Source organism: Trachymyrmex septentrionalis, unplaced genomic scaffold (assembly GCF_001594115.1).
Source record: "Trachymyrmex septentrionalis isolate Tsep2-gDNA-1 unplaced genomic scaffold, Tsep1.0 scaffold62, whole genome shotgun sequence".
In the NCBI taxonomy this organism is placed as follows: Eukaryota; Metazoa; Arthropoda; class Insecta; order Hymenoptera; family Formicidae; genus Trachymyrmex; species Trachymyrmex septentrionalis.
The window spans coordinates 3,788,679-3,802,107 of record NW_017305800.1 but is presented as its reverse complement, the minus strand read 5'-3'; the positions used below and the strand labels follow the sequence as shown (position 1 = coordinate 3,802,107).

General features: G+C 33.8%; 1 protein-coding gene across 1 annotated transcript in view; it reads left to right on the top strand.

The window, feature by feature from the left end:
- The first annotated feature begins 5,572 nt into the window (after positions 1-5,572).
- LOC108752833 (four and a half LIM domains protein 2) overlaps positions 5,573-13,429 on the top strand; it is a 132,137-nt gene continuing 124,280 nt past the window's right edge. Inside the window, exon 1 of the mRNA XM_018493956.1 lies at positions 5,573-5,855. Within this exon, the coding sequence (XP_018349458.1) occupies positions 5,811-5,855 (45 nt within the window). The 5' untranslated portion in view covers positions 5,573-5,810. The remainder of the gene's footprint in view (positions 5,856-13,429) is intronic.

Sequence of the window (13,429 nt, the reverse complement as noted above, 5' to 3'; positions counted from 1 at the left end):
CCTTTATTATTCGTAATTCATAATATTAGGTTTGCATATACTATATATTATAACATGCTGCCCTCAGTAAGTTACTATAAAATCCCTAAAATATTCCTTTCTTCGGGAAGGCAGACTTGAGATCTATTTAAGAAATAAGGCCTTGAAGAATTGAGGAATCCTTTATGGAGGCTTCCTCCATTCTTAAAATAAGGAAAGACTATGAATACGGTGTTAGAGAAATATACCAATAGCAATAAGCATTCATTCAATTTTTATGTCCATTGAACGTGTTTATCGGTCTTTCCAGTTGTAAAATCACTAAAACACTTGTGCACGTGACAATACAAATTGTGTTCCAGCTTTTCCCCCAGCAGAGAGAAACTATCGATATATCGATTTCTCGTCTCCAGCTTTAAAAAATGGACTACCCTAAGAAAAGTGGACATTGTAGTTTACATCTATTTTGTCAGAGGGCAGTAGTGCGCGGCAACATTTTGCAGTTACAGATTTTGGCCTGTCATGTCCTCTCTCAGGTTTCTCTCCGATATAATGGAACCGTAAAAACGTGGACATTAGGTTTACACGATAAAAATCGGGATATCCACTCTCAGGTTCTTCTCTGGCAGGAGTTTTGATAAAAGAATGCTGGAGCATGTTGAAGCATGCGACGCGAACAAATTTAGTGTAACACAATGGGTCATAAATTAAGGTATAGATATAATAGAAGGAATAAGGAATTAAGAATAATGAATAACGATTTCGAATCTATCAGAAATCGGCATGCACGATTTCTAATAAATTAAAATAGTTATTCTTTATAAAAGTTATTCTTTATTCCTTTTAAGTTTTACTTAAAGATGTTTCCACCTTTATATCCTTGTTGTTTGTCAACATTGAACAAGGATGAAATGATTCACTGTATTACACTAGTGTCCTTGCTAGAAAATGCTCCCAGTTGCCGTAATCAATGGCACAACACATCTGCGCTCAGCCCAAGAACTATAATACTAATCAATTGTGTAAGCTTATGTTTTCTAATGACAATTACATATTACTAATCGCAGCGGCTATAAATGAGATTGGAGGACATTGAACGCGGCCGGCATTTTTTCTTTTTTCATTCAATACAGGCGGCAAAAGCTACATTTAATCTAACTCTATTCGAAACCATGCATAGCGTAATTCTGTTCCAATTGTACATAATGTTACACTTCGGGTACTTCCCATTTAGATATATAAATCGACATAATCATCATTCTATCTTTTTTTGCATTCCATGAGTAATGACAGAACGATATTTATGACGATTTATATCATTAAACGGAAAGCATCCACAATGATCCCTCGATATCTCGTAAATGTTTGTATTGTAAATCGTATGTGTATAAAAATCGCATTTACACAAGTAAATCCTATTAGAGTTTAGTCGTCACGCCAGTATCCTCTTATGGCTTCTCTAATGATACTTAGATTATTTAGAAATTCGCAAATTAAATATTTTATCGAAAGCGCTTCTAATTTTTTACAAATTTAGGTAAGATGTACGTTCAATGAGTAACTTACGAAATCGTTAAATTACTTTTCACCGAATTAAAAAAAAATTGATTTCAAGGAAATCTTTACTTAAGTAGAACACAGAAATCATAATATCATAAGAACATTATCTTGATCTTATTTGTCACTTGTATAAGCTTATTTTTAAATATCAAATGACATCATGATGACGTTCCATGATATCATTATGACTTAATTATGACTGTGTGTTGTACACCTGAATAATTTTTATCTGTCAAAATTGTCAAAAATTAGGAAACTTAGCGGCGTATTCTCTCCCTCGCGCACGCGTCTGCTGTGCCCGCAGATAAGCGGTATCTACGGCGCGGCAAGTCGACCTGCGGAAGACGGCGGCGTCGGCGCCGATGGCGATGTTTTCAGGACGGTTTGTAGCAAGAGTGACATGAGCAGGAGAGGAGAGCACTGCCGGTGCGGATGAGGTCATCGTATCGTTTTTTAGCCGGCAGTCGCCGGTCGCGACGCGGAGCGCCCGAACGCCGGCCGCGCTGCTTCATGCGTTCCCGCTGCCGCCGCCGCAGCTGCCGCCGCCGCCGCCGCCGCCGCCGCCGCTGCACGCGTTGCTGTTAAGGTGCCGAGCGAGCGGTAGTCTTGCAAGCGAGCGAGCGAGCGAGCAAGCGGTCGAGCGAGCGCGCAAGCGAAGGAGCGAGCCGGGATATGCAACGACGTGCCACGTGCCACGTGCGTTTCAGCGTGTCCGCGAGTTCACTCAGGTTGTCCTCCGGCAGGAGGTGAAAATCGGAGCAAAACTCCGCACTCGTATCGCGTTTCGCCCGCCTCTCCTTTTACCCTTTTGCACATTCCGACTTCCGAGGGAGGGACGACATCACGAATTTTCGCGCCGGGGTGAATTCCCGAATGAGAATCCCGCGAGAAGATCCTGCGAGCGACGCGATGCCTCTCGAAGCGCGATCTCGATCTCGCACAGTTGGTGTCAGATGAGGATCCGCTTACAGAGGGTCCGTTGTGTATCTTAAAATGAAGTGAAAATTACAAAGTGAGCAAATTCACTTGGCTGATATTCATAGTTCATTCTTATTCTAAGATCGTCTTAAGTGTTGTCTTAAGACGCTAATAATAATAGGCTCTGTAACCGGTATTTATTGTCGATTCTTATTTTAGGACAGTATTAAGTACAGTCTTAAGATATCATAAATCAATCAGAGGGCTGTATTAGCATCTTAAGACATTACTTAAGATGGTCTTAAAATAAGAACTGACTATGAACATCGGCTTTTGATTGGTCCATGACATCCTAAGATGATCTTGAATTATAAGAATCGATTATGAATCCCGGCCTAAGTATATGTATTACAGATCGATGGAGTTATAAATATTTTAGTAAATCCGCTCATTTTTTAATAATTTTCACCAAATCGTCTGATACACAATCAAATCTCACGGGACAAAAATTTAATTTGTCTCTATATACAGGATGTTTGATAATTGGTAACCATGAGAAAGTGAGTGAGTCCCGTTGAAAAGGTATTTTGCGAAGATTAATAGTTTTCTGTTAGAAAATACTACTTCGAAATAATACTGCGCACGCACGTAGTTAATGTCAATTGTAGAGAGCAAAGGATATTCTTGAGAATCGAATAAAATTCTAACAGAAAAAAACGGAATACTTTTTCCGATTTAGTCAATAGTCGGTTTATTTTTATATATGATTTTTTTCACGGATGTTCTTTATTTCTCCGTAATTTAGCATCGCTTTCACGAGAAACGTGCGTTGATAACAAGCTATATACTTTAGAGATATTTCTGCCTCTTGACGAGTGTAATTTGCATAGTGAAGACTTTCTTCGTGGTGACTGTCCTTTCTATAATCCCATATGATTATTATTTTCACAATGCACAGCTGTTGCGTGGTTCATGCAGGCTGCCGTCACGCATGATAGTACTCGTGTTACCTGCGTGTCAGAAACCGGGAATTGAAACCGGTACGATTTCGGTGAGTTCATGTTTCCACGCTATATCAAAGTACGACGGCGATCTCTATATTTAACTGAAAAAAGTGTCGTAAGAACATACATTTTCTGTATTTACCTTATATCTATATACATTTTCTTATCTTATCTTAAATAACATCGAATTTGTGTATTAAAACTGGGTTTACCGAAATTGTGTTTGTTTCTTTATGTCAGTATTGCGTAAATTTGATGGCAATTTAATTCGGAATCATCTCTTGTTTATTGACGTTAATAAAATCCAACATTAGTTTTGGTTTGCTTGTAGCGTCAGAATTCATCGAAATTACGACAGTTTCGATTATACCCAACGTGCGATTCTCCAAGAAGGAACGAATTGATTTCGAAGCGCCGTTTCTGACTTTGGCTGTAGAAGAGCGGATTTGAAGTTCGGTCAGCCGCAGCGTTCTTAAACCTGTTCTGTACTCCCCCTCAGACATCGGATACATCGACGGGTTTTCGAGCAGCTGAAGTATCCGAGAGCGTGTCTTCCTGAAAGTCTTTCTCGCCGGGAATCTCTCCTTTCAGAATCTTCTCATTAGCCGTCCTGTAATTGCGGATGAGTTATTTCGCGCTTCTGAACACATGATATTTCGCGCTTTTCACAAACGTGTAACGCACGTCGATGCTTACAAATATCGTAAAATTTTCATATATGAAGAAATATAAACAATATTATTTTGGAAATGTTTATGCAATTATCTTTTGTGCATTTACTACTTTTATGATATTTAAAGTATCAGTTTTTGTTTGCGATAATAGGGAGAACATTGACTTTATCATATTTGAATAATCAGTAGTTTGTTTGTGTTAGTAAAGCTAAAAATACAAATGTAACAATAAAGAGATAATTGAACTTGAGCTATTGTAAACTGAGGTAACAGTGATTGTTTAATATTTAAAGCGCCGATAATGACGCATCGTGGTTTGCGGATAGATAAAAATTGTGAGCTTCCTTTTAGACACGTATGTCAAGATAAACAGCTAAAAATGTCTCTAGGAAATGCTAAAAAAGAATAAAATATTACTTGTAAAAAATATTATCTGTAAGATTATAATAGCAATTTATATAAAAGCATTATGTATTAAGATATATATTAGAATTTAGATAATTGCTAGCACATATTGTAAACTTCTTTTTTTTTATTAATACGTATCTTATAAAATAAGATAAAACAAAATATATTTTGCAGGCAGTACATAATGTAACAGATAAATCGAGTTTTAATTGATACAAAAATTATTTTTAATAAATGCTAACTCATGTTTGAATTATTAAGAAAAAGAGGACATTTTGACAATTTCTTACCTAATTAATTAGGTAACAGTTCTTTCTCTTTTTTTTCTTATTTACAAACTAATTGTATTTGAAGAAAGTTATATAGATGATATAGCTTTTGATATTACACTTGTCAATTAGAAAAAAATATAATTCATGAGTGTGATAAATCGATTATGTTCAATCTAAAATTATTATGAATAAATTATCGTTAGAAAAGTCATTCTTCTTACAAACGATCGTCGCGTTCAAGTTCCGTTTTTTTTTTCGACTTTTTTGACGAGATATTATGAAACATATGTAGAAGATATAATTCGAAAAAAGTTATGCTGCAAAAACGAAATTAATGATGATAGAATAAAAACAATATTGCGTGTGTTACATAATTAATTACTTGTTTGAAATAATAGTCAACGTAATAACAATCGCATCCCTCCGTTTTCGCAATATGTATTTACATTACTCTTTTCTTTTTTCGCCTTCTTTTCATATTTATAATTTCTTCAAGTTAGCAAAAACAAACGCATGCTCCGAGATAGCACGTGCTCGCGATCGTCGCGGCGCGCATGCGCGTCTCGAGACGCCGCGTTTCAAATCTCGCGTCCCGCAGACGGAAACGCGCGTTCCTCGCTCAAATGTCGCGGCGGCGTCTTCTTCCCAACGTCTCCGGCCGCGACGGTAACGATTCGTTTTGCTTGGTACTAACATCAATATACCATGTAGTTATAACTGGTCATAGATCTCGCGAATGTACGCGCGGACTCGGATTCGCGAAATCTTTCACCGTACGTGGAGTTTTCACCGAACGTTCGAGTTTCGCGATATAACGGTGATCGAAATGAAGTTTGCCAATTCTGCGAACTCTCGGCGGCGGAGTGAAAAGTGACATCGGACATTGTGCCCTCTCGTTGCTGACGTATCCCCGACAGTGAACGAAGTGCATGAACAGGACTAAAGATTGTGAGTTGATCTAATATCAGAAGTGTCAAGTGTCAGCCCATCGGAAGATGAACGGTGTGCAACGGACGCCCGTTGAGGCTTTCGCCGTTAAGGTTAGTTGAATCTTTTAGGCAATTTAGACTCTGCGTAGCACCCGTATTTTAATCCGTCATTTTAATCTTGTTAATATTCGACGAACAATAAGGATAATATGATATATGGACGCACCCGGGTGCAGTTTCTGAAAGCGACCTTATACTTATCGCTCATAATTAAAAAATTATCTATCATCTTGGAGTAGCTTACTGAAAAAGAATGGAAAAATAAAGAAAAAAGAAAAAAGAAAGAACACACTTTAAAGGAGCTCATACAGCACAGATTATTCCAGCAATATTGTAACATTGCAACGTTCAGTAATATTATATAATATTTTATATATTATACAACTTTTATTATAATAATTACATATTTATTATATTAATTATATATTATCTAACATGTTCGTAATTGTAATAACATTGCAAACGTTGCAGCAATGTTACTGCAAGTTCTGCTCTGTATAGGAACGTACTTTTCTTTAAAATCAATCAAAATTATTACACCAAAATTACATTTCAAAATTACAAAATTTTAATGATTCAAAACACTTAAATTCATTTTCTGAAAAATTTTAAAACAGTTAAAGTATCTTTTATTTTATAATTTTCTTTTTAGGAAACTTTTTACAGAGAACTTCAGATAATAAATAAAATCTTATTTGTAAATTTCTCTTCTATTAGAAAATTCCGTTCTCATAATTACTATCTAAAACGTGTTCTTTCAATGTTTTTTACAATCTCTTTTTATAAAAAAATGTGCGAAACAATTATGAAAATTAGTAAATATTTCTGAAATTTCTGAAACCGACTACTCTCTGAATCTTTTGCTATGTAGTTCGCTAACTGCATTTAGTATACTACTTTTATTGATCGAGATGCGCTTTTATTTGCACGCAATTATATATTTAGCTAACCCACATCTGCGCATTATTCTGGTCTGTTCTCTAAATTGTTTAAATTGTATTATCTTTTAAAAATTTCAATTTTTTTACGAATCCAGCAATATCGTTGAAATTTAGAAATTTTTCAACAAAAATAATACCCACTTTAGTGCATGTGAAATTTGCCTATAGAAACTCGACGCAGGTGCGAGAAACTTATTGTTAGATATATCTGCTCCGAATCTGCAAGGTTATGTCTTCGTATTTGTAAAATACCACGACGGTACGAGATACCGATATTGATTTAAGGAAATTTAAATTCAAGTAATATAAGTGAAATGCAGAATAGCGGGTCGTGTTAAAGTTTCAAGGGATACGTGAGGTCAAATCGAAATTTTCCAAGCGTATTTTTCCATGGCGCAGCGCGACTCACTGGAGGCTCGTGCCTAATGGATCGAATCGATGCGATTTGAGTTTGTGCAAGGTTCATCGTGTCACACATGTGCAATACGATCACGATGACCGTGGCCTGCGTAACCTAGTACCTGCGATGTCCTTGAACCGGATTGTTCTTGTCCAGGAGTAATACGGCTGTCAGTGGTGTCGTTAAGTGTCAAGATAATGTATCTACACACATCACATCCTTTTCAGTTTTCACATGCATCGTTTCAAGCAGATGGGTAATGACGTTCTCTAATAATCGTACATTATACCACACTTAATTGCAAATTTTTCTGTATCTTACGTATTTTTAGTTACAAGCGAGATTGATGTTGATAGATTGTTGTTTGATCGTGTTAAAAGACGAATAATATGAAAAAAAAAACCTTAATTAAAGTGACGAGGATTATATATTTGATAAAAAGAATTACATTTAAAATTAATTTCCTTCATTTCGTAGGAGAAGAATTAGAGAGTTATTTTAAACGTTTCAGTTCTTTAATTGCACACGTAGTAAAATTTTGTGTATATATTACTATTATTAAACTTGCAGCAAACGTAAGACGCATTATCATCTTTATCTGGAACCGAATGTATTATTTAACAAGTGACCTCGGCTGAGTTATATGTGGAACTTTACTAGCACCGTAACAATGCTGGTTTTTACCGTCGCAGGGATTTTTTATGTTCTCTATATGCTACTCCATGCAAATTTCTAAATTATAGACCAACGCTATACCTCGCTTACATTCTGATTACGTGCTTAGCATATTATGAGAGACTTTTGATTTCGGTCGGCTCATCCAGCAAAATGGCACAACGCTCTTTTCCACCGGAACATTAAATCGATCGCGCTTAGATTATATCCGCGACCTCGCATGCCGTGTATAACTTCATGCAGCATAGCGAACGGCACCCCGTTCTCATCGAGGACAATGTATTTACGTAGTTTTTAATCGTTCGTGTTTGCTGAAATATCATTATCATATCATTACCGCCGAGTATCTTTATCTTTGTTACACGTGCGTATATAGCTATTTGCGCGTCGTGATTAAGACCGCATCGATAAGATTTTCTTAGATTGATATTCCTACAGAAGAACGAAAATAATCTCTAATACCTCTAATGCGTGATGACGATAAAAGAAAAGTAGTAAAACATAAATAAATAATGAAGTATAACGATTAGATTTGCGTTTTGTTTATAATAATGTTGTAGTTTATTTTTTTCTTTATTTTTAGACATTACTTTGATTATTTTTAACAAATTTAATTTTTTCTTAATTGAGAGTAAATTATTCTATCGAATTACATTTCATCGTAATTTCGGCAATTTGTAATAGGCATATCAATTATATCGAGAAGAGATGAAAAACGCCAAAGATATAGTAAGACCAACTGAGGATAAAAATAAACGAAATTTAATTTTACTCATTGTAGATGTTCATTGATATCACACAGTGATAAGTTTACAATTAGGAATAAATTCACTACTCGCGAGATCGCCGAACAACTTTAGCTTTGCGTGGGTGTCATCCGAATCCGAGATGAATCTCTGCTAATCTCGGTTAAACATGAGATTCAGTGCGGGAAAGGAAAAACGGAGACAGGTGGAGCGAGCAACGCGATGGTTTCTTGCCGCAAAATCGAGTCGAGTTCACCCACTTTCCTTTCGGTCTGTCCCTCAAGGTAGCCAGCGGCGGAGAGTATTATCATTCGGTAATCTGCTCGCGTGTGCGTACGTGTGGGTCGAACATAACGTGTAATTAGGTGTCTTAACGCGCGCCGTGGCCGGTGCACTGATGTAATGCGATATCTGTGACGATATAGAAGTAAAGGCTTATTTAGAATTACATCGTTGACCTTTCCTCGATTCTGATATGATTTTGACGCATTAGGAACATAATCGATTGATAGTTAATGTGTGTTGATAAAAGTATACGAGTATGTATCTCCTTTCCAAAAATAATCCCGAAAATAATTTTATGTAACACGAATAATTTTTTAAAATTCAAAATAATTCTGTATTTTAAAAATATAGAATCTTAAAATTTTTTTTATTTTCTTCAAAAATAAATATTACATAGATTAAGTAAAAAAAAGTATTTCAGAAAAAAAAATTAAAACCATTTCATACCTAGCAAAATAATTGATAAGCAATATAAAATTATTATGAAATTGTAAATTTGCAGTAATAAAATTATATATTGGTTTAATTGTTTGGTTTGTATAATACATCGAGGTTGTATAATATGAAAGAACACGTGCCAACTTTAATAGTAACTGATCTCAATAATACAGTTTGGAATAATGCAACTAAAAGTTATACATATACCTCTCTTTTATATATGACATCTATTAGTTACATATTATACATCGAGTGCAGATGTAAATATTATATTGAAAAAAATTTACTAAATCTTAATACATATTTTTTAAGTAGTACTAATTAAATATTTACTCACAGTAAATAAATATTTATATATATAGTTAATTAAAAAATTGTAATTAATTCAAATTAATGGTTCTTATACTAAATAAATTATATATAGTTATATATGGGTCAGTAAATATTTAATTAGTACTATATATTCAAACAAATATTTATTAAAATTGAGTACACAAAATTTAAATTTTAAAATAAATTTCATTTGCCGTCTCTAATATAATTTTAATAATCATATCACACGGCCCAAAACAGCAATGATGAAAAGAATGATGCTGCACCGAATGCAAGTTTTGGTAACGCAACATTATTAATCTTAATCAAATCAAACCGATTTATCGCGTGACGAAAGGCAAAATGATAAATTTCGAGCGTTGCGTCACGGCCCGAAATCCACGTATTTAAATGAACAACTTTTTCCCGTGTGATTCTTTATTTACGAGTACGTGCCAGATACGCTGTGAAATGATTTTAATATTTTATCCGCATGTACTCGCTAATTTTGGCCGAATGGCAACGATTCATGTGGAATTATGCTAATTTCTCTGGAACAGATAATTCTTATTAATTGGATTTTACCGCTTCTTCTCACGCAAGATTGATATAGTGATCATTTTATCAATTCGAAATTTTGTTGCTAAAATAATGTTGTCCCGTGAAAATAGAGCATGATATTATCTGTCATGGTATAATCAGATATTGAGCGATTCGATCGAATAAGTATATTTGAAGATAATGTTTATACATTGCTTCTCGTTTTTTTATTATTCACGTACATCGATTAGAGGAGAGTTGCCGAATGCGTACTGTCTAAATAGTATTTTATTAATATTTTATATTATTTATTACTCAATATAAGCAACGTTTAGTAAAAAAATATGAAATAAATGAGAAATGAATAATATAGAAATGTAAGATTGCATTGTTTTGTTTTCTGAGTACCAATTGCATTTTTAAAAAATCAGAAATAACTGATATTAATTTTTGCTCAAATTATGTAACTCAAATGTAGCTGATAATCATGCAATTTTATTCTGAATTTTTATACTTTCATGAAAAAAATGCATTATAGAATATTTTATCTCCGTTGTATGTATATTGTACGTAATTATAAATACGTACATTGTATTATATACGAGGTCTGTTCAAAAAGTATCGCGAATTTTGTGTTTTTTCAAAAATTATTTATTTATTCATGAATATCTATTTTGTCCCCTTCAAAGTAATCCCCATCAGATATTATACACTTGTGCTAACGAATATAAAATATTCTATAATACATTTTTCTATGAAAATATAAAAATTCAAAATTTTGATATTTTAGACACTTATTATTATATGTTCAGCTTTTCACTTGTTGAAAACTTTCTGTAACATAAAAAGGTACGATTTAGGCAACCGGTTACCTTTTTATGTTACACAAAGACTTAAACTAAAACAAATTAATTAGTTATTAAAAAGCTGAACATGTTATAATAACTGTCTGAAACATCAAGCTACAATTTTCAATGTTTATTTACATAAAAATCAGTACTAAATGCAAAATATAATAAGAATTTGGCAATTCTCTCCTACGTTTGAGACACCTCGATATTCACGACTTCAACTGATCATAGAATACACATCTAGGTACGCGTTGCTCTCGTCTCTTCGAATTTTGTCGTTGTTCTCGATACATGGGTGAAGCTAAACAAGACAGGTTTATTGTCCTCGGCATTTTTTGACCTTCTTTAGAGAGACGGCGACGGCCGCATGAGCGACGTCGTCGGGCCAACCCAGTTTCACGAGCATCGGTCGCATGCCGCCCTACCTATAAAGGGATATCCAGTTTCCCCGTTATGGGATTGTGCTAATTGGAAAGAGACTTTTTTTCTTTTGAGAGAGCACGTTGATTCGCGCGATATCATTAGAATTCTTCGCGCAGCTTTTCGATGCCTCGTGACACTCCGTTCTACTCCGATCGAGACGTTTTCACGCTATCACATTCGAGTAATTCAATGAAAGCTCGTGATTAATTACACTCGCACATATATCATCTTTCTGTGAGAAGAAAGATGACGTAAAAATACAATGATACGAAAAAATATAAAGAAATATACAAAAATAATAAAAGCAGAAATGAAATCATAAATGACGTATCGAACATTTTTTTCTTGGCCTTTCTATATTTTTCCACAGCATCTAATTTCAAACATACACGAAAAAAAAGACTTTTTTAAATCGTAAATATGCTTATATGTAAAATATTGTAATTTGTTTTAAAGATTTTAGTCTTGGTGGAATTTATGTATTAATGTAAAATTTTTGATTGAAATATTATATTAATTTAGGTTGAGTAAACTTTTGGTTGATAGTTTCTTTTTACGTGTACTAATGAATAGATTTTATTAAAGTAAGACTGTACGTTACGTTTTATGAATATTCTTTACAAAATATTTCTTGGCTTGTTAAGGTTAAGTTGTCTGTAATTCATCGCAAAAGTGAAACAAATACGTAATAGCTTTGCTTTGCTTTGTAATCGTCCTTCGTCATTCCTCTCTTGAAATTTCATCATGTCATTTTAATTACATTCGTATTGTACACAGCTCCTTTTCTCGATAATTTTCTTGAATGATACACAATGAATATTTGTTTTTAATAGCAAAAAACTTTAATATTTTAGTAAATGCTTCAATATGTTGATCTTTTTACTTATTTGTCACGACATTTATACTGATAATATTTAAACAAATTGACAATATTTAAACAATGGAGGCATATGATAATTTACAATTCATTAATATATAATATACGTAATAATACTTAATACTTTTGCTTTTCATTAGCCATCTCTATCATGATGATTAATGCTGTAATTTTATATCATTAGGACACAATCAGCTTAGTCTGCTGCGTGAAATACCACCCGTTCTTATCTTAGTCCGAGTGAAAGCAACGAGGAACTCATTCGCGTACGCTTTTTTGTCGATGACTTTTTCGGTTTCGTATTACCATACGCTGGACTTTCACGAGCGATCCGTGTGATGCATACGTCAAAAAGTGCTTCGATATCCTCGATCATCTGAATCGTAAAATCCGTCGCAGCTTTCGAACGAGAGATGGCGATTAAAGTTAACGATGTGATCCAGGATCGTTTGACACGTTATAATGTATGACGATAAAGCCGGATTTATATTTGGATCGTGTAACAGGAGCGAAGGTGCGAAATGAGAGGAACAGATTTTGCTTCTTTATTACATCTTAAATATATTTCTTTTTTGCTTCTTATTAATCGTCTAATCGCTACTACCTCACCTATCTTATTAACTTTATTTAATTTTTTTATATATTATTATTTTTTTATTCACGCAATAAGAATCGGTTTTACACATGTAGAATCAGACTTAGATTTTTAATGCTTCAATTAAAATAGAAATAAGCAACTATGATATTTTATGGTTACTTAATTAATATTAGTAAGCACAATAAGATTTACTATGAATTTAGATAATATCGAAAATATTCGTAAATGAAATAAATAAAATTATGTATTTTTTTGATCGAATATTTTTATTAATTTTTGTTTTATTGAATGAATTATTTTAATCAACTATCTCGAATAGGTTTTTTTCTAATTTAAATTTTACAATTTTTCCGCAAACGATGTGATTAATCTAAGTTTTCGTGTGTAAATTATATGGTTTACACAGTAAAATACGAGACGCAAATCATTCATCGTCGACGCAACGCACATACCATTACAATTAGCTCAATTGTTATCATTTATCCGAGCTCGTTATAAAGTGACCTTATATGTTTCGCACATATACACGCAACAAAAAA